A 20,554-nucleotide genomic window follows, 5' to 3' on the forward strand; every position below is an offset into this window, starting at 1 on the left:
ACAGCAGTCGTGCACATTTCCTCTCTTGCCTTTACGTGGAGACATTAGCAAAACAAAGCAAGCGTTTCTTGTTCAACTGCATAACAGGCGACTGCATTTCTGAAGAAAGTTGCTTTCCTGGTCCTGCAGTTGTCTCTCGGAACTACCTGTGGCTGCTGTCTTTCACCAGCGTTTTAACAGCGAGCTTCAGGCTCCTCAGTCTGAATATCCGCGCACCGTCGCGCCACCGCAACCACAGCCATAGGCAGACGTACAAGCATAGGGAGAGAAAGGATTGCGCCTGCACATCCACACACATACAGGGAGGAAAGTAGACACACGCAGATGAGCGCAGCTCCGAAGACATCGACGCCGACGATTTCATCGGTTGCCGTCGCGTCTGCTGCCCACAAAACTGCTCGGCAGGCGATGGAGCCGCTCAAGGACACTGTCACCCTCAGCCGTCTCGTGGACGTGCTCTTGTTTCTTGGACCGAGCGGGTGTGGCAAGTCCACAGTGATTCAGCGACTGCAGCGCGACTGGCCCATGCTATTTGAGTTCAGTGTGAGTCACACAACCCGTTGCCCGCGGCGCGGCGAGGTAGATGGGCAGCACTACCACTTTATCACCATGGAGGAGTTCCAGAAGCTAATCGACTCGGGTGCCATGATTGAATACTCTCGACTCTGCCTGCCGAAAACGTCGTCGACAACGCCTCCGCAGAGTCAGCCAGTCGGTAATCTCTACGGGACTAGCAAGAAAGCTCTGCACACGGTGCTCGAGCGCAATCGCGTCGTACTCATGGACACCGATCTGCTTGGCGCAATCAGCATTAGGCGCTACTGTGCTCGCGAGGTGGTGAACGTGAGGCCTGTAACCGTTTCGCGATCGAAGCGCAGTATGGCGCAGCAGGGCGGTGGTGCCGCTCCCACCGTTCAGTCCCCACTAACCCTCTCCACTTCTTCTCTTGCGCCTGTGTTCCTGGCACGTGAGCGCGCCGTGGCTCCCGCGGGCACGATTCTATCCACGGACGCGACATTGTCGTCCCCCTCGTGTGCTGCACCTGGGGTCACACGCACGCTGCGTTGCATGATCATCTTCATTGCGCCACCTAGCATGAAGGTACTGGAGCAGCGGCTGCGGGAACGCAAGAGTGAAACCGAAGCCTCGATTCAGCTGCGGATGAAGCTGAGCTGCCGGTGGATGAAGTGGGCCACGGAGAACCAGTCATTCTTTGACTACTACATCGTGAACGACGACCTTGAGCACTGCTACGCTCAAGTGAAGGAAATCGTGCAGGCAGAGGTGCTCATGCTGGGGAGCTCTCTCTGAAGAGAGGTTTCGGCCACTGGGAAGGAAAGTGGTATGATGCGAATTGGATGGTGGTGATGGAGAAGCGCAGTGACGTCGCGCACATTAACGAAAAGAAAAAGAGAACGCAGAAAGTGCACCGGACGATGCGCCTGGACAAAACCCATCTCGTGCGCTTCATTTGCTTCTTTTGTGTTTTTGTTTTCGTTTGCTACCGCGCCGTACGAGAAAGAGCCATGGTTGCTCGATTGGCGCTGCTGCTGCTGCTGCTGCTGTGACGTGGTCTACTGGCAAGTGCGAACCCTCATATGGTGCTGATCTGTTCGTGATTTCGTTTTTCCAAATTCTTCCGCACGTCTCTCTCTCTCTCTGTGGCTCCCAGGCGCGCGCGTTCTCTCGCTCTGTTCGTTCTTGACGTCTTCCCTCTGTTTGTTCTTCGCGACTGCATCGGGCCATGTGCGCGTTTTCTTACTCTACATTCCCCTAAGCCAGCCCCCCACACCCCCTCCCCTCGCTCGTTCTTGTCGTTTGGCTTCTTTGCTTGTTTTATGTTTCCCTCGTTTCGTTTGCGTAGTGATTTGTTGAGCTGCGGCCCCCGACTGCATCCGCCATGGCTCTCCGCACCCCCGTTCTCTCTGTGCTTTGTTGCCTTTACACTGGGGGTCTTGGAACGAAGCAAAGCAGAGATGAAGTGTGCGGTGCTGCTGGGGTGAAGGTACTGGTGCAGCCCATTGAAAAGGTGCCTCGTTGCTGAGCACATGTGTGTTTGTGTGGGGGGGTCTGTGTGTGGTGCGGTGTGGCGTCTCCATACTTTCTTTTCTCCTTTGTCGTTGTCTATGGTTTCACTGTCTCACACGCTGGTAGTCCGCAAGCGCACTCGGGAAGGTTACGTACGGAGCCATTTTCAATCACGAAACGGCAAACGACGAAAACACGAGGATGAGTAGAAAGACGTCCCTGCGAATAGGCAGCCCACCTGAGCCACTGACGTACGACGGCACAACGCGAATCCCCAGCTCTGTGAAGCAGCAGTTTCTCGTCTGCCACGCAGCCGTCTCAGGCACCCACACCTCACGAATAGAGCCAATTGCTCCGGCGCTGTCACCCTGAACGACTCCTTCTTTCTCTCGCTTCTTTGGCCATCTACTCCTCCTCCCCTTGCACCTGCGCCTCTGTTGCCTGCCTGTCAGGAAAAAGCTCATGCGTCCTCCTCCACGCGTATACGTCCAAGGCTGATCGTTTCTAGTGCTGTTTCTCTTTCTTTTCTCAGACTTTTGCTCTCTCCACAATGGCGGAGGCAAAGGTGGTGAAGGACTTGGCGGAGGTGTGCGCGAGTGGTGGGGAGACCTATAGCGCATGGACCACAGCAAAGGCTGTCGTGCAACGCCGCTATCTCTCCACCAAAGCTCAGGGCACATTCGAAGGCTGTGTCGAACTTCTTGTTTCCTTGGTATGTGTGCTTCGGACGTACCTCCGCATCGATCTGGCGCAAGAGCTGCTCCGCGATGTGCTCTTCCAGGCAGTCGAGCACTTCTCTGCAAAGATGACTGCAGGGGCCACAGCGGCTGTTGTGAGTGACAGCAGCGCGCCTCAGTCTTCATTTGACCTAATCACCGCTAACTTTCTACAAAGGGTGTTTGACGCGCTGCTTTCCGCCACTACGCGCACCTACACACTGAGGGGACCGCTGCCGCTCGTCGTAGAGTGGAACAGGGATGCAGCTGGCGGGGGTGTGGATGCCTCTGTGGCGCAGTCGCAGTACGCCGCGTCATGGGCGGAGGATGTAGTTCTCGAATTCGCCATTCGCGCGGCGGACTTTCTTTCACAGCGTCCCCAGAGCGCTGCTGCACTGTCTCGCTCGGCGCAGAATCTGTTTGTGTCATACGAGCAGCTTCTCGCTCTGCGCCTGGCTCGCTCGTCATCGCAGTCCTCCATGCTGCGCGCCGGCACCGCTACCCCGGCTATAGCCCCCTCGTCGTCGGTGCTCATCTCAACGCTGGTGGCGCAGCTGCTCCACACGAGCACCCTCAGTCCCGCCAGCAGAACTGGGGAAGTATGCGCGCACATCACCGAGGCATCACCGACACCAGTGGTCGCTGCTGTGTACTGGCTCACCCACTTGGCACGTCAGCCAAACGAAGTCAACTGTCTCTTCGCTCAGTACGTGTACCTCGACATTCTTGGCCGAGGCCTACAGAGAAGCCCTGTGACTGCCGCTGCTCAGGGTAAGAATGCCGCCTCCGCGACGCTGCTGCGTGAGCGCGTGAATGCAGCACTGGGGAAGAGGTGCGCGCTGACTCGTCGGGAGGCAGTCTTGATGGCACGCGCTGCGGTCGAGGCGTACCGGCAGGCATTTTCGCTTGTGCTGCAGCAGACCTCCTTGGCCAGCTCACGCCAGTTGTCCACCTCTTCGGAAAAGAACAGAAGCGAGGACACAACGGTCGATCCCGAATACGCACACCTCTATGGCTGGACGTGGTTCCTCGACTCCCTGACGCTCACACTTGCGTACAGCGGCGCACGCCGGAACAGCGAGAGCGCGGGTGCGGGTGACGAGGTCGCCGGTGCACTGCAGCGAGAGAAGCAGCAGCGCGTGTGCGCGCTGTTGCTCGGCACGTATGCTGCCGTGACAGCGGAACTTCCGGAGCTAAACTGGAACAAGGTGGTGGCCGACTACATTGGCGCATAAAAGTAGCGGTTCGGGCAAAGAGGAAGGTGGCCTGCAAGAGGCCGAGCGCAGCGGCAGTGGACACCACAGCCCGGCGCCTTCAGCGTGGCTTTTTCTGTTTGTTTTGCCGCCTCGCTGCCGGCTTCTCTTTTTTCCCTTTCTGTCGCATACCATTGCGCCTGTAAGAGATTGTTTTGCCACACGAGCATCTCATTTTCTCTTCTCTTTTCAGCTTTCCAACTGAGTCCGCTGCTGCTGCCCTGTGTGGTTGTTGTCAGAAGCCTGCCTCTTTATCTGCCTACATCTCCTGCGGCGGATCCTTCACGTGAACACCCAAGCACGTATTCTCTCTCTCTCTCTGAACACATGTGTGTGGGTTGCTGTGCTTGTGGATTTGTTTACCTCTGTGCTTCATATTTGTAGCCTAGCGTGCGCTTCAACTAGGGTTCTTTTCCTTAGTTCTTGTCAGACTGACTTTTCCGATTTCTCAAGCTGACCAGACACAATCTGCCCCTCTGTTCGGCCGCTGATGGGGAAAACGCAGTGGGCAGCAGGCCATGGGCCTCCCTTGTTTTGCTCGCTTACTCGTTGACTCTATGTCTCCGGTGGCAGCATCTACAAAAGGCTCTGTACATTGGCGACCCCTCCCCTGCCCCGACCGACTCACCTCGAACGCGTCTTCTGCCGCCACCGCCCCCTCCCCCTCTCTCCCTTTGGGGCTAACGCAGACTTCGTTTCACACGCACATGCGAGTACTTCTGACCTTCTCTCCTTGCTTCCGCTTCTCACCCTCTCTACATGCCCTTGAGGCGCGCGCTGCAGAAACAAGCAGCACGTACCGCAGAAGGGTACACTTCACGTCATCTCTCGATCCTCCGACATCTGCCTTGGGCGCTCCCACTTTCGCGCAGCGCACGTGTGTGTGTGTGTGTGTGTGTGTGTGTGTGTGTGTGTACGAAGTGTCTCCAGCAGCCCCGCCACTTGAAATCTGGGCATCTCATACCCGGCAAAGTGCACACAAGGTTTCCCGAGTGATCTGCCTGTAATCACTCCAGCACGGCTTCTTTCATCTCTTTCGTCTCTCCTTTAATCAGCTCGCTCGTTTGTATTCACGCTTCTCGCGATGCAAACGATTGGGCGTCGCGTGCTGGAAGTGGCGCCGCCGTCTGGTGTGGGGAACAGCGGAAATGACCTCGGCACCTCACTGACTGCCACAGCCGCGAATACGCAACAAAAACTTGCGCAAGAGCTGCAGGAGATCCGCGAGCGACGGAACTGGCTCATCCACCTACTTTACATTCGACAGGAATACAGCAATTGCCTTCACGTGATCGAGTCTCAACTCCGCGAGACGGAGGGCACGTGTGAGTACGCACTGTACGTGAAGGGGCTACTAAAACGGCTGGAGGGCTCTCTCTCTGAGTCGTTGGAGTTGCTGCAGACCGCAGTGATCATCAGTCCAGAGAACGCGGCTACTCGCACACAGCTCGGGCGTGCCCTGCATCTCCTTGGTCGCCATGAGGAGGCCATTCAAACATTCGAGCAGGCGGCAAGCATTCGCGTCATCAAGGGCCTCGGCGAGGACTGGGAGATCGCGTACTACATCGGTCTCTGCCACCTGCACCGACGGCAATACCGTCACGCAATGAACGCCTTCCTGCAGTCCATCACAATTCAGCGCCACGACTGCGCTTATTTGCAGCTGGGGAAAGCGGCACTGCTGGCGCAAGACTACGCGATGGCGCTGCAGGTGTACGAGGAGGCCGTGACGCTGTCGCCAACGAATCCCGACCTGCTTGCGATGCTCGGTCACCTCTACCTCCAACAAGGAAACACCGGTGCTGCCTTTGACTACCTGGGCCGCTGTCTCACCATCAACCCCGCCCACATAGATGCCCTTGTCGCCGCCTCAAGCATTATCCAGGACAACGGCGACTATGACGTGGCGCTGACCAAGTACAGAATCGTGGTGGCGCAACAGCCAGACGCGTCGCAGGTGTGGAACAACATTGGCGCATGTTTTATCGGCAAGAAGATGACGTACGCCGCCGTTGCATGTCTGCGCAAATCCGTCTTTCTCTGGCCGTTCGATTGGTTAAGCCACTACAACCTTGGCATCGCCTTTCTGATGATTGGCCGCTGTTGTTCGGCGCTGCAGTGCCTGAATGCAGCTGTGCACTTGCACCCCCACCACGCACCAACTTTCATGCTGCTTGGTATCTGTCTGGGTGAAATGAAGGACCTGCCGAACGCGTGTCGCGCCTACGAACACGCCCTCGCGATGCAGGACGACTTCCTCGTGTATCTGAACTACGCGGTGACTCTGTACAAGGGCCGCGCCGTGCGAGAAGCGCATGCGAAGCTCCGCGTCTTCCGCAGTGTATGGGACCAGCTTACGCCCGAGCAGCGTCACGAGCAGTCCTCGCTTATTCCTGGAGTCCTCCGACAGCTGGAGGACGTGCTGGAGCCGCCCCCGTCACCGCCGGGGTCTACCTCCGCCAGTGTCCCGGAGGAAAGCGCTACGGCTCCTCTCGCCACAGCACTGAATTCCGGAATCGCAGCTGCGGAAGCAGAAGGCATGGAGACGGAAGATGTGTCATGAGTAGTGGTGCCTCGACACGTGTACAGTGCATCTGTGTTGTGTGGGGAGAAGGAAAGGGGGTAGCCATCTATGGATGATGTAGCAAGAGCGTACTCCTCATTCAGCAAAACATTGAGTCGTGTCAAGGATGCATCCATCCCTTTCCCTGCGGCTGCCTTCCAGAGCTCTGTTAGTTTGTTTGCCTCCGCTCTCTCTATTTTCCCTTCTCCCCTTACCTCTCTCTTTCTCTCTCTCCCTGTTGTACTGGTTGACTGCAAAAGGCGAGCTCCGCCGTTGCCACCCAACTCGTCGCTCTTTCGCGCGCGCGCTCTCTCTCTCTTCGCTGTTGCTCTCCACTTACTGATCTGCCTTTGCTTGCTGTTTCTTGCCGCTGTCATGGCGAAGGAGGAGGAGGAGGATGCGCTTTCAGCAGAGAAGAAAGAATGAAGCCAATAAGGAGAGAATACTTCACCACACTGTGGTTGTCCCCCGTTGACCACTGCGATAGCGGTGAAAGAAGGGCTTGGCCACCATTAGCATCAGCATCAGTGGGAGGGTATGAATGTGCATGTGTGCGCGCGCACACATGCACATGCGTCAGCGGTGGCAAGGCGTGGTGGGTGCCAGGAACGCGACGGGTTGACGACAGTTTTGTTGCCCTGTTTTTTTCTTTTTCGCTCCCCAAACCTTTCTCTCTCTCTTTCTCGTTCTCCTTGGCCTGGTGATTTGTGTGTGGGTGTGTGGGTGTGCGTGGTGGATGGTTGCATATACCCCTACTGAACTCTGTGCTAAGCAGTGAACCCCTCATCTCCAACGGGGAGGGATGAACCTCTTCCAGACTTCGGATAGGCATTTTATGCGCTGGTAGCATGTGCGACTGTCCTTGAGCGGGGGCATGCCCTTTGGCGCGGAGAACGCGCTTGGTGCAGCTTGACAGGCTGCGCGTCACACAGACATCCACGGACTCTCCCGATCCTTTACCGCAATCACTCACACCCCAACACGCACACCTACTCATGCATCGACGCGGACACTGAGGGGAGCAGGTGATGTGTACAGCGTACGATACCCCTCCTCCTTTCAGCCCCTCGACATACCAAACAAGTAGGAGCCCGGCTGCTGTGAAGGCTGAACCCAAAAATGTGCTCTTTTCGTCTGCTTTCCAATGCTTTACGTACACGCAAGAGGAGGAAGTCCCCCCTCCCCCAAACAATCGGAACCACAGCCAAGCGCCTGTCTAACGCAGCGCTTTTGTTTTTTTTTTTGCCTCGAGCCGGCGGCACCGTGTAGGCCAATTAGGTGGTGCCGATGAGTGACGTTATGGAGCGTTGCTCCTACCCCGACTTTCTCGTGCTCACGCCTTTGCCAATCCGCTGGCGTGTCCAGGCTGCTGCACCTCCCAGCGCAGTCAGGACGCGGGAGGGGGGAGGGAAGACAAACGCTGGACTCGATAGTCGCACACCTTGAAGCTCTACCTAGAGGTGCGGCAAGGGGAGAGGAAGAGTGGCGGGACTGTTTGTTTCTCTCTTCCTCTCTGATAGCGGAAAAGAGAAAACGAACGACATGCTCAGAGGCTGTGCGGCGTTTGCTTGCCTTGTGCACCCTGTGGGGAGAGGGTGTGCGACTCCACAGGCCACCACCACCTCTAAAATGAAGCGTCGAATCGATATGCATTGCGCTCCTGTGCTGCGGGCGGACTCACTTTTGCAGTGACCTCTGTAAACCCATGTGTATCATCTGTGCTTTTTTTTTTGGCTTGCCATTCTCGTTCCCCAACAGTGGTCAATGCTGACTTTCACGCCTACGTGTGTCGCGGCACTTTTGTCTGCGGGCAGCACTGGTGTCGCCCAATTTGCACTTGCACAGAGAGAGGCACACACGCACCCACAGGCATCCGTGACTGGAGGCAAGCTTCACCTGCATGCGCATTCACTCACACGGCCAGGAACGCACAGCAAACCCATCTTATCTAACCGAATCAGCTCACCGAGCTCATGAATGATGAAAGAGGCCGCGTCCGCGACTGTGGCAGCGTCACCAGCGCCGGCCTACGAGTCCGTCTTCGTTTTTCTCAGCACACTGGCGGAGTGGCTCAAGCGTGCGCGGGAGCGCCTGACGTGCCGAGATGAAGTTGGCCACCACGCCATTGTCGTGGAGGTTCTCACCCACCATCACGAACGCGCGTATGGACGACTGGCAGAATTCGTATGGCGCCATGCAGCTGTTATCAGCGACGTGGGCACATCGCTTTTCCCCTCCGCTGCTGTCGAGCTGACGGCGTGGGTGCTGCTGCGCCTCCTCCTCCTCCTCCTTGCGTGGTGGATGCTGCTGCGGCTGGTGCGCACAACCACCGCACCTCGCTTGCGCGCTCGCCAGATCGCAGTGCATCCTCACATGCATCAGCCAAGGTGCATTGGCGATGCGCAAGTTGTGGAAGCGTTTATTCGGCCCGACGCCGCCCAGCGCGGCATCAACACCACACTGCTGTGGACTGTCAGTGCCTGCGGACTAGTGGCATGCGTGCTTATCCTGGGTCTGCTTACAATGCATATATGGATGGATGTGGTGTTGTGGCGCTTGCTCGAGCGCTGGTTCAGTCCACTGTGGCAGGCGCAGACTTGGGTATCGTCGCGTGCGTTGTGGACCTCTAACGACTCGTGGCAGGGATCGCTGCGAGCAGCTGCCGCCCCCGTAAAGCACTACACATCTTCTTTCTTTGGTGTTGCTTCTGAGTGGCATTTACACTTGCTCAGCAGATTTGCGTGGCTGCGTCGAGTGACACAGCAGGTGAAAATGGTGTACCTCTGGGGTGTGATAGGAGGGACCGTGTTGGGGGTGGCACTTTGGCTGCTTAGCTACGCCTCTAGGTTACTGCGGAATTACAACGAGAGTCTGCCGTACTTCGAAGAGAACGACCCTCTGCTGTGCTGGCTGGCTCAGCAAGAAGTCGAGGCCACCCAGCAGCGTAACAACGCGGCGCTTGTCGCTCTTCTTGAAAGCCAACGTAGGCAAGAGCGGGTAATGGAGAGGCTGACGAGCTCATTGACGCCCGCGGCTCCTCAAGAGCAGCAGCAGTATCTCTCAGTGGCGAAAGAGAGAGAAAGCCCACAGTGCCTGGAAGATAATGCCACCAACGCGGCGACGGCAAATGACACCAAAGCGGACGCCCCCGGTTTGACGATGAGACAGCTGCAGCTGAAACAAGCGCTGTGACCATTGCCACAGACGGCAGCGATGACTGCAGGGCAGGAAAGTCGCGTGAGGGATCCGAACCTTTGTCTTCTAACGTGTTGACCGCCGCCTTCGAAGAAACAGTGGCGGCAGCTTTAGCGACGCGAACTAAAGGAACAACGGGCACTAGCTGTCACACAGCACCGCAATCGGAGGAAGCTGAGGCAGCAGCAGCAGCAGCCACAATGTTGCAGACAGGAAGAGAAGAGAGCCCTGGAGTCTAGAAACGAAGAGAGTATTTGAGGGACATGCGAAGGGCAGGCATGTACGTGCCTAAGAAGGGGTGCCCTATCCGTCGCCACTGCCTCCGGCCTCGCTCGATTCTCAGCTGTTCATCGGACCCTTCTGCTCTACGTTTCTGCTCACTTCTTTTTTATATTTTTTTGTGGCTGCCCTTGCGCACACCCGAGCCTCGTCACCCCTCCTTCTCCGCTTCGTGTGGGGGTGTGTGTCTGTTATGTCCTCTTTGCCCCTGAGCTCCGCGTCCTTTGCCTTCACCCCAGTTGCGTTTGCTGACAGGGAAAAGAGCCGAGAGGCAGTCACGCGAGACTCTTTACGACAGCGCTGCAGCTACAAGGTCTGTATGTGGTCCCTCTGCTTGTGTCACCGTGCTACAGTAAACGTGCTTCCCCTCTCTATTCAGGGATACTCCTCCATGCGACGTCCTGCTCGATTCTGATGTCTCGGTCGTCTCAGCACATACGCACACAAAGAGAGTAAAAGAAGCGAAAAGATAAAAGGAGAGCCCTACACTACCGCGGGCGCACACCCGCAGTGCTGCTGCCACAAAAAAGAAAAGTGAAGGAAAAATGCACATGCGATGCACCGAACTCGTTTGCCCTCACGCCACAAGCTGCTGCGAACGCTCTGAAGGGGTTTCGAGGACTTCTCCGCTTTGGTCTCGGATTCTCGAGCGGCGCGCTCTTTCCTCACACTTCACCTTCACGCCCTCCACATCGCCCCATTTTGCGCTTCCTTTCTGCTGTTATTACTTACACCTGCTTGCCATATTGAAAGGAGCACGGCACTGGGTAGTGTGTGCAACTCGTCAGAGTTTTTCCGGGGCACTCTCTGTTCCCATTCGTTGCCGCGGGGTGCACCGGGGACATACAGTCGCACACACATACGCACATAAAGCCGACACGCGCACACGTGTGACTGCAGGAGGTGCGCCCGTCACCCCCCCCCCTCCCTGCTTCCCCTCCTTACTGTTTTTTCGTTCAGACCTCGAGTAAAATGAACCGCATTCCTGTTGCCGTGCGCAACGCACCGGTGTACGCGACAGCCATGTCGCAGTTCGCCGTGTGCCGCCAGCCGTGGAGCGAGTACCTCAGCCTGCTGACCAAGGATGACGCCAAGCCGTTTCACACAACGCCGCAGGAGAAGCCGGCGTACCGTGGTCGCAAGCGCGGGCGTGAGGGGTGGCTGTTTGGCCAGCAAGTGCAGCTACACTACCATCGCTTCCCCGATGAACAACTCTTCACAAACTTAACGAGGTGGCGCATGGGTGACACCGTCGGCGACGTTGCCATCCAGCAGTTCCGCAATGCCCAGCCGTTTGATATTGAGGACAAGGATCCGCAAGGCTTTCAGAGACCTGCGCCGGACGTTTACATGAAGCTCAACTACAAGAACCCAGCCACCATCTCTCGGTTCCTGACACGCACCGGCCACATGTACCCACAGGATATCATGCCCCTCAACCCCGAGGCCGTTGCGAAGGTTCGCGTTGCCAAGGCGCAGGCGATCCGCATCGGTCTCTACCCTCGCTTCGGCAACCCCTTCTGGTTCCGCTCACAGAGCTTCCGCCCTAAGGCATACCAGGAGAACTACGACCCAACCACCTACTCCACAAAGCACACCATGGAGCACTTTGCGTACAACTGGGTGCAAACAGACCGGATTCGGCAGTACTTCAAGGGATTGGAGGAACTACACCAGAGCCGTCGCACCACGGTCAGCTCCGGCGGTGGCGGCGTGACCAGCGAGCACAAGCAGCAGACTCAGCTCTACACCCTAGACAACATGTCCATTGAGAGGCACCGCAATGCTCCGTCCTATAGAGCCGATGTGGAGAGGTCCATCAAGAACCCCACCGTGCCCGGATTGATGTCGACGAAGGGCATGAAGAAGAAGTTCCATAACCTGTACGCCTCCACCTCAACCAAGAGGATGGGCTTCACAAACCCCACGCTGGGTATTAAAAAGGTGTGACGTGGGTGGTGGTGGGCTGGTTAGTCGCTGCCGATGGTTATGGTGTAGGTGTCTGCATGTACGTGTGTACTGCGAGGCAGTCGTGATGAATTGGCTCTTCTTATTGGTTAGCTTTTGAGGAAGCGAAGGACGATGGCGGTCGCGTGGGTGTGATTGAAGTGTTGCTGAGTTCTTCACGCCACCTTGTACCAGTCGCTCAAGAGACAAGAAAACCATTGCAGTCCTTGGCTGCGTACTCTTCATATTGGCACGCACACACTCGCACCCACACCAACGCCACCTCGCGTGCGAGTATTTGAATGTTTGCGCGTTTGGAGGGGGAGATGAGACAGTTGGGACCAGGCTTCACTTCCCCTGCCCTTCTCTCGGCGAGTGTAGCTCCTATTGCTAACTTCAAGCTGAGCAGGGGAAAAGCACCTGCGAGGAACCTGCCTCCTGACGAGCCTTCGCTACTTGGGCGCCTCATCTTAGTCCCCAATGTACTGTGCCGAGTGGGCAGTCCCTTACTTGTTGTTGTTAGTCTGCGAGAAGGACGCACGCAAAGTGAAAATGCGCCCAGAAGCCAGCCCTCGCTTTCTCTTATATGAGAGCTGCTGGCTTTTCCCCGCCGATGCACTGTGCTCTTCTCTGGACAGGGGAAGGCGAGGAGGCGTACTTTGGCACACGGTCATGCATGTCCACAGGGATCACACCTCTATACCCTCCTGCGATACTCGACCTTTGTTTTTTTTTTTCGTGTGTTGTTGCTTCATTGACTTCAACATGCGTCTGTGTGTGTGCGTGCCAACGATAGTCGCTTGCTGTGCGCTCGTCCCCGTCTGGAGTGTAACCACAGCTTAGACACTGCCTCCGACATCTCTTATGTTTAAAACGAAAAACGAGCTTATACTCCTACGCACTTGTAGAGAACGCAAACACGTGCAAGAGGCGTCCCTCAGCCCCGCTGCTCTCCCGTAACCTCTTTCGTGGCGGTCAACCCAACGAACGACTACTCAAGGCAGCAACGCACACTGAGGGCCCTGTACCCACCACAATCCAACCGTTACTCTTTCTGTTTCGCTCTCTTGAGCTTCTGCGGTAATTATGGTGCAGACCAAAGAAATCGCGCTCGAGCAGCTGGCCCTGACTCTCAGGGGCGATGCCTCCTGGTCCTCCGGCCCCATCTACGTTGTGTGTGATGTTGGTGGCACGAACGCGCGCGTCGGTTTTTCCCAAGCGTCGCAGCACGACAGAAGTGGTCTGCACATCATTTATGTCCGCTTCAAGGTGACAAAGAGCGACATTCGCCAGCTGCCCGAGTTTTTCGATGAGGTGCTGCAACACCTGAAGAAGAACTTGCCCGACCACGGCGCCTCCTTTCTGCGTCGGGTGGCGTCGGGTGCCGTGAGTGTGCCGGGACCGGTCACCAACGGACAGCTCGCCGGCCCCTTCAACAATCTGAAGGGCATTGCGCGGCTGGTGGACTACCCAGTGGAGCTGTTTCCGAAGGGCCGCAGCGCGCTTCTAAACGATCTAGAGGCGGGCGCCTATGGTGTGCTAGCTCTGAGCAACGCCGGTATATTGTCTGACTATTTCAAGGTCATGTGGAAGGGCACGCAGTGGGACGCGCTGTCGGAAGGCAAGCCCGCCGGCAGTACCATCGGTCGCGGTCGCTGCATGGTTGTGGCCCCCGGCACCGGCGTTGGCTCCTCTCTCATCCACTACGTGGGTGTCTCGGACAGCTATATCGTGCTGGCGCTGGAGTGCGGCTCTCTGTCCATGTCATGGTGTGCCAACGAGGACTCGAAGTATGTCCAGGCACTTGCTGGGTACATGGCATCCAAGGCGCATGCAAAGGGCCTGGACTCGACGGTGGCCCCAATCTGGGAGGCTGCGTCAAATGGCGCCGGATTGGAGTTCAACTACGCGTACGCCAAGGAAGGGCAGAAGGCATCCGCACCTCTCAAGTCCGCGCCCGAAGTGGCCAAGCTCGCCAAGAGTGGCAGCGACACAGCGGCCATCGCCGCCGTGGACCGCCTCTACAAGAACCTCATGGGCCTCACAGCCGAGACGACGATGCAGTTCCTACCACTGACGTGTGTGCTGATGGGCGACAATGTCGTTGCCAACAGCTTCTACTTCGAGAAACCAGAGAATGTGAAGAGGTTGCAGGCTCGCCTGCACGAGCACGCGATGGAGCGTCAGTTTAAATTCTTGAGTCGCACCACATTTCTTCGTCAGGTGAGCAGTGTGAACATCAACCTGCTGGGGTGCCTTGGATTTGGTAGCCAGCTCTCCAAGTCGGCAGATCAGGTGGTGCCGACCAAGTCACACTTGTGAAACATGAGCCAAAGGGCCAGAGGAGCTGTGGCACCTTTGAGGGGCGCGCCCATGCTGATCATGTCGCTCTGGCCTTTCGAAACGTTTGGAATACGAAGTAATTTGGCGCTGCGAGGGACCTCTTCTTGTGGAACCGAAGCGCTCTTGAATGGGTGTGAGTCTGTAAAAAGTTTTGTGTGTGTGTGTGTGTTTGCGTGGATACGAGTGGCGTATCTCTTCTGCTTTCAATTACGATTTACACGCTGACGCAACCACTCCCTTGTGGTAAAACATGTAGCCCTTGACTCGGTCAGTCTGGAGTGTGTGCAGGTGCTTGTGTGTATGTGTCGGCGTGTGTAGGGGTGGGAGCCGTTGTGCGGTGTTCCCGATGAGTGCTGTGCAGGATGAGGCCCATACTCGGGTCACTTACGCCAGCGATGTTCAGCAATGTGAACGGCAGCTCACTGTTGCGGCGCGTTTTCAACGGCATTGACAGTGTTGGTGGACGCCCTCGCAGGGAGACCCAACAGGGTGGGTAGCAGACGAATTGAGTTGCTGAGGAGTCATGTTTTTACTGATCCTCGCCCTTTTCCTCCGGCAAAACGCACACTCGCAAGCACTCCCTCACATCCTTATGCATACGCGCAGGAACACCTATCTTAGCACGCATGCAGTCGCGAAACGCACAGCGCTGCTATAGTTTCTAGTTGCCCCCTCCCCTCCTCACTTGTACTCTCGCGAGGCCAGTTAGCATCCACCCCGGTCGCGACTTTGCAGGTGCGCGCGAGTGGACGTCTGCCCGCCAAAGTGTGTCCTTCTTCTTTATTGTTTTGCTTCTTATGGGCTTCTCTTTTCTTGTAAAACGATAATGCCTAGAATGACGGAGGAGGGGGAGCACCTTAGCGCAAGGCATCAGGGGCCAGCACCTCCACTCTGTGCGCGGGGAAACCAAACAGCTCCCCTATCCCTCCTAACGTCGAACCACTTCTGGTGATGACAAGGTGTCAGGCACCTACGATGTAGTGAGGCCAGAGCGATGTCTCGCTGCGGATGTCGGCAAATCAGGTCCGGGTCGGCGCTGCGTCGAAGCGGCCTCTGCGACAGTGAACACGCCGTAGGATGGGCAAAGTGCCAACCTGACACGAGCGCATCTCACCCGGTCTTTCGCTTCCTGCTGGTGCAGAGGGAGTCTGCATCACCCCGAGAACTGCATCGGTTGGCAACCAACATAGTGAAAGCGGCTGTAAGGCAACCAACGGAGCGGGGGGTGGGTCGGTGGAGTTTGGAGACAATGGCCGTGCTTCAATGACTGGGTCAGCGTAGTGCACTAACGAGCGTCGAGTGCTGCTTTGCGCCACGCGAGGGGGGGCCTGTGACAAGCCTGGGGTCGAGTGGAGCTGAACTCGTGGTGGTGCATTGGCGAGGGATGGGAATGTAGAAGAGTCGTGTTTTTCCCCTTTTCTTTTTTTCGAGCGCAGCGCACTGCGTTTTCAAAAGAATTCAAAAATGTAGACGCTCAAAAAAAAAAAAGAAACGAATTTGCGGCGTCTTCGGCAACACCCGCAGTGAGTGTGCTGCCTCACTTGGGGGCGGGGGGTTCATTCACCTACACGCACGCCAAGAGTAGACGAGAAACAGCAGCAGTGAGCTGCAGCCGGGCCACCCAGGTTGGTCCAGCAGCAACTCACCTGGTACTCTGCTGCGTCTGTTGCCGAGGACCGCTACGTGTGGCCTGCCAGCTGTTGCTGTGACGTCCCTTTCACAGCGGCAGAAGGCCATCTATGGATCGTCTGCACCCACACCCCTCCTAGACACAAACCTCCACTCGACTGTCGCGCTCGCGTTGAAAAGCGAAATACATCATGTGTCTCGTTCTCTGACTCTCGCTTGCTGCACTGCTACTCACCCGTACACGCACACACACGGTGAGACACCCATCGCAGCTTGTGTGCCGCTGCCTCTCTGTGTGCGTGCGTCTTTGGGAAGGTGCTAGTCCACCCTCCCTGCACCACACATCCGCCGCTCACGGCCCCTCCCCCTCCCCTTCGCACGCCCACACGCAGCCAAACATATAGTTGCACGTCGCTGCCCACTGGCGCCGGCACACAGCGTACACCACACATGGATAAGCAGCAACAGCAGCAGCGCCCTCCGACCAAACATGCTGCCGACCCCGGTGAGCACTGTGCAGAAGCTCATGCACTAGCAGCGTCCCCTTCAGCCATAACCCTGCAACCCAGCGCGGAGAAGTGGAGGGCGTGGGAAGAGGAGCAACTCCGCATTGCGCTGCTGGCGGATGTACCGCTCACAGAGTACTACTACGGCCATCACCTCAGTACCCAACAGAAGAGTGCAGTGCAATTGAGTGAGGAACACAACGCGGGACCAACGCCGGATAAGGCTTTTCTGCATCGACGCTTCGCGTTGCCAGATTTTGAGGCGAGTTTCGCGGCATACTCGCTGACAGACGCAGGGGGCAACGGCGAAGCGTGTGACGCCAACTCGACGGGGTGCCTCCCATCGAGCCCCAACTCCCCATGGGAAGCACTACGGTACCAGCTCCGGTTTGACAAGGCTCAGCAAAGCACAGCTGCTCTCTCGCACTCTACCTTTGCGCGGCAGCTGCCAGCCCTCACGTTTGTTGGTGGTGTGGATATCTCTTTTATTCCTGGCACTAATGACGGTGTCGCCTGCCTCGCTATCCTACGCTATCCATCCATGGAGCTCGTCAAGACCTACCTGCACCGATGCACGCTTCGGGAACCGTATGTGTCCGGCTTTCTCTCCTTCCGCGAGCTCCAGCCCGTGTGCGAGCTCATCGACGCAGTGCGAGTAGAGCTGCTGGAGACACAGACACTGCCACAGGTGCTTGTCGTGGATGGAAATGGGGTGCTGCATCCCCGCCGCTGTGGGCTGGCAACGCACCTCGGCATTGTGCTCGACATACCGACAATTGGGTGCTCAAAGAAGATGCTGCAAGTAGATGGACTGGGACGGGATGCAGTAGAGACAACGCTGGCGACATTGAGCGAGGCAGAGTCAAGCAGCTCTTCTCTTCCTTGTATTGTGCCCCTGCTTGGCACCTCGTTGCCAACGCAGCTCTACGGCTACGCTGTGCACAGCCACCTGAACAGCGTTAAAAAATGCATCTACGTCTCGCCAGGCCACTGCGTCGGCTTTGCCGTCGCCACTGCGCTGGTTATAACGATGCTGCGCTACCGCATTCCAGAGCCGATCCGCGCTGCCGACCTCGGTTCCCGGGCGTACATCAGCAGCACTCTGGCGTCAGAGGCTGCTACCTCCTCCTAGCTGCTTCTACAGGTGCAGACTCACTGCTTCGCAGTTGGTGGCGCACATCATAAGAAACCCCGCACAGCTTCTGGCTGCTTGAAGATTCCGGACTACAGCGCCACGTTCATCTTTACTTTTCAAATGTACACACAACTCTCGCTTGGACAAGTCATTTTTCTCCCGCCTTCTCTCTTCCGAGCCCTCCTCCACCTCCTTCAACCCTATTTCAAGGCTACCATACAAGCACCGAGCACGTTCCATGAGTATGTTTAAGTGTAATGGCTGCTGGTAGCGTCTGGGGTGGAAGCTCTGGAGAATTCTCTTAGCATCGCCCGTGCATAGCAATGTCCTCTGCTTGTTTCTCGCGTCCTCCCTCCCAGCCCCTGCACTTACCTTCATACCTATCGTTGGTATCTTCGTCTTGGCTCCCCCCTCTCTCTCTCTGATCTAAACCGTTCTTCTGCCTGTCTCCCTCTCCCCGCTTTGACACACCGACACAAGTGCACAACAACGCACGCGACTCTCATACAGAAAGGGAGGGAGGAGGAATTGATATAAGAAGCAGGAAAACAGAGAGAGAGAGAGAGAGAGAGCACCTGCAGCAGCATCAGAACTACTACACTTTAGTAAACACTCATTCATACGTCAAGTCCCCTCTTTCTCTGCTCTGTCGCATCGAGGATGATACTCCTCGCTCTCACCTGTGGAACTTTATGGGTGATATGGTCGATTGTGTCCTTCTTCATGTATCGCCCTCGCAAGATTAGCGGGGCAACGGTGGTGGTCACAGGTGCCTGCAGTGAGATGGGGCGGCGTCTCTGCATGCAGCTCTACGCCCGCGGCGCACGTGTCATTGCGTGGGACTACAGCAAAATAAAACTGCAAGAGTTACAAGCAGACGTCCTTAAGGCCACAGAGGGGGTGGAAAGCGCTGATGCCGCGAGTGCGCAGGGCGATGACCGCATTGCTGGCTCGGTTCACAGCGGCACCTTTGCTGTCATGGTCGTCGATGTGTCCTCGCAGCTGCAAGTGCAGCGTGCAGCCAAGGAGCTGGACGGCCCGCTCGACATGATCGTGCACGCTGCTCACGCATATCCGTTCAAGCGGCTCTGCAACCGCACCGACGACTCTGCGGAGCGCATCATCCAGACGAACCTGCTGTCCCCGCTCACGGTGGTGCGTCAGCTGTTGCCGCTGATGTTGTCCACGTCGTGCTCGTCTTCAAATGCGAGTGTACCACTCAAGGCGACGCAGCGCGTTGGTGACTACGCCCAGGTTGTGAACCTGGTCGCCGCTGCGAGCAGCTACACTCTCTCCTCAGACAGCCCCGAGTACGCGGCATCGCAGTGGGGTATGGTAGGCATGCACTACTCGATGCGAGAGTGGATCTCCCAGCAGCGGAGCGAGTACATGACTGGCGGCGGCAATGATGCGCTGTCAGAGAAAAAGCTGCCAGCAGCGGCAGCGACTCGCGCACGTCAACCAGTACGCGAGGTGCGGACAACGCTCCTTTGCTTAAATGAGATTCAATACAGAGTGCCAACGATAGCGAGCTCCTTTTTTTCAAGCTCTTCCGGCAAGTCCACTGCTGTGCTGGCAACGCCGTCCTCGTCGATAGGAAGTTCCGAGCATGACGGAGGCGACGGCAGCGGTGCGCGAGGGCGGTCAACGTCAACGTACCGCAGTCCCTGTGCTCAACTCATGCAGAAGCGCAACGCGGAACTTGACAAGGCGGCGGTGTGCTGTGTCAAAGCCATATGCAGAGGACAGGAGCGCTACTGCCACACATCGCCGTGGGCGACAACTGTTATCTACCCATTGCTGATGGTATGCCCTGTGCCCTGGGCAACTCGACTGCTACGCTGGATGCAGCACATGCCAACAGCAACGGCGGTGGCAGAGAACTAGAAGTTGTGGGCCTTTCCTTTGTTGTTGTCTCTGCGAGGACCACCCAAGCGCTTTTTACACTTCTTTCCTGGTTCATCCTTCTCTGCTCTGTCTGCCATACCACCTCTCTCTCCCCTCCACCCTCTCCTACACACACACAAACACACACACACACGCATCCCTTGCTCTCGCACTCTTCCCAACTCTCTCAAGAAGACACACATATAACGTAGCTGCGGTGGTCTTCACTTCACAAAAAAACGAAGGGACATATTCAACGAAGGCCGCGGGGGCAACGACGCCGTTGAAAGAAGCGCATACATGCGTACAGCGGTAGGGGGCCTCATCCAGCAGGTGACGCCAGCGTTGTCCCTTCCCCCCCCCCTTCACCCATCCCTTTCACCCCCCTCTTCGTGCTTGGCTCTCTGAGGCCCGCAAGTTATGATCCCTTTCCTTCCACTTAACTTTCCTTGTTCCTCTTCAACTTCTTCCGTCTTCTCCTACACGTACAAACGTCCCCCCCCCCCCCCCCACACACACACACATGCAATAACAGTACCACAATCAAAGCCCTTCAACGCCGTTCACACGTTCCTCTTTCTGGTGCTAGAGGCAGTATGCTCGTCTTCTCTGCATACTTCACAGATTATAAGCCCCTGCCTTACCAGCCAGAACTCTACACACAACACCTCTGGACGTAATCCCACAGCGTGTCCTTCTCGTCATTCGCTCTCTTTCGCTTGCACATAACCCTCAATAGATAACACTCCAGCGCTCCTTACCTTCTTTCTATTTCGCCAGCCCACTCCCTCACTAGCCCCCTCCATAGTACACACGTGGCGGACATCTAGTGCGATGCTGTCACCACGCCCAACATCTCACCATCAGCCCTGCCAATAACCGCAACCGCCCAACAGCATATCACCCTCCTAAAGCACCTCCGATACACTACCATAGAACCTCAAAGACCGGTCATCACCACACCCAGACTGCACGGCAACTTCACGTAGAGCTCCATCAACGCATCATTGAAATACGCTCGCGTCATCACAAAGACCACCACACCTGCGCACATAACACACTGCTGCCACTCC

The 20,554-nt window shown here is 56.8% G+C and overlaps 8 protein-coding genes across 8 annotated transcripts, besides 1 other annotated feature; all 8 read left to right on the forward strand.

Moving 5' to 3' along the window:
• Positions 1-324: 324 nt before the first annotated feature.
• LPMP_352350 (guanylate kinase-like protein) lies at positions 325-1,311 on the forward strand (the record flags this gene model as incomplete). The annotated part of the gene is made up of 1 exon (XM_010704870.1): positions 325-1,311. One exon carries the CDS (start codon positions 325-327, stop codon positions 1,309-1,311), a length of 987 nt encoding a protein of 328 aa, XP_010703172.1.
• A 1,267-nt stretch (positions 1,312-2,578) lies between these two features.
• On the forward strand, positions 2,579-3,979 carry LPMP_352360 (hypothetical protein; the record flags this gene model as incomplete). The annotated part of the gene is made up of 1 exon (XM_010704871.1): positions 2,579-3,979. One exon carries the CDS (start codon positions 2,579-2,581, stop codon positions 3,977-3,979), a length of 1,401 nt encoding a protein of 466 aa, XP_010703173.1.
• Positions 3,980-5,081: 1,102 nt separating this feature from the next.
• Positions 5,082-6,560, forward strand: LPMP_352370 (Bardet-Biedl syndrome 4 (BBS4) protein-like protein; the record flags this gene model as incomplete). The annotated part of the gene is made up of 1 exon (XM_010704872.1): positions 5,082-6,560. One exon carries the CDS (start codon positions 5,082-5,084, stop codon positions 6,558-6,560), a length of 1,479 nt encoding a protein of 492 aa, XP_010703174.1.
• Positions 6,561-8,540: 1,980 nt separating this feature from the next.
• On the forward strand, positions 8,541-9,752 carry LPMP_352380 (hypothetical protein; the record flags this gene model as incomplete). Its single annotated transcript, XM_010704873.1, has 1 exon — positions 8,541-9,752. One exon carries the CDS (start codon positions 8,541-8,543, stop codon positions 9,750-9,752), a length of 1,212 nt encoding a protein of 403 aa, XP_010703175.1.
• Positions 9,753-11,006: 1,254 nt separating this feature from the next.
• LPMP_352390 (kinteoplast poly(A) polymerase complex 1 subunit, putative) lies at positions 11,007-11,984 on the forward strand (the record flags this gene model as incomplete). Its single annotated transcript, XM_010704874.1, has 1 exon — positions 11,007-11,984. One exon carries the CDS (start codon positions 11,007-11,009, stop codon positions 11,982-11,984), a length of 978 nt encoding a protein of 325 aa, XP_010703176.1.
• A 1,083-nt stretch (positions 11,985-13,067) lies between these two features.
• LPMP_352400 (glucokinase) lies at positions 13,068-14,303 on the forward strand (the record flags this gene model as incomplete). Its single annotated transcript, XM_010704875.1, has 1 exon — positions 13,068-14,303. The coding sequence occupies one exon, from the start codon at positions 13,068-13,070 to the stop codon at positions 14,301-14,303; it is 1,236 nt and encodes a 411-aa protein (XP_010703177.1).
• Positions 14,304-15,165: 862 nt separating this feature from the next.
• Positions 15,166-15,720: a repeat region.
• A 683-nt stretch (positions 15,721-16,403) lies between these two features.
• Positions 16,404-17,591, forward strand: LPMP_352410 (endonuclease V, putative; the record flags this gene model as incomplete). Its single annotated transcript, XM_010704876.1, has 1 exon — positions 16,404-17,591. The coding sequence occupies one exon, from the start codon at positions 16,404-16,406 to the stop codon at positions 17,589-17,591; it is 1,188 nt and encodes a 395-aa protein (XP_010703178.1).
• A 663-nt stretch (positions 17,592-18,254) lies between these two features.
• Positions 18,255-19,481, forward strand: LPMP_352420 (short-chain dehydrogenase, putative; the record flags this gene model as incomplete). Its single annotated transcript, XM_010704877.1, has 1 exon — positions 18,255-19,481. One exon carries the CDS (start codon positions 18,255-18,257, stop codon positions 19,479-19,481), a length of 1,227 nt encoding a protein of 408 aa, XP_010703179.1.
• Positions 19,482-20,554: the final 1,073 nt, after the last annotated feature.

Source organism: Leishmania panamensis, assembly GCF_000755165.1.
Source record: "Leishmania panamensis strain MHOM/PA/94/PSC-1 chromosome 35 sequence".
In the NCBI taxonomy this organism is placed as follows: Eukaryota; Euglenozoa; class Kinetoplastea; order Trypanosomatida; family Trypanosomatidae; genus Leishmania; species Leishmania panamensis.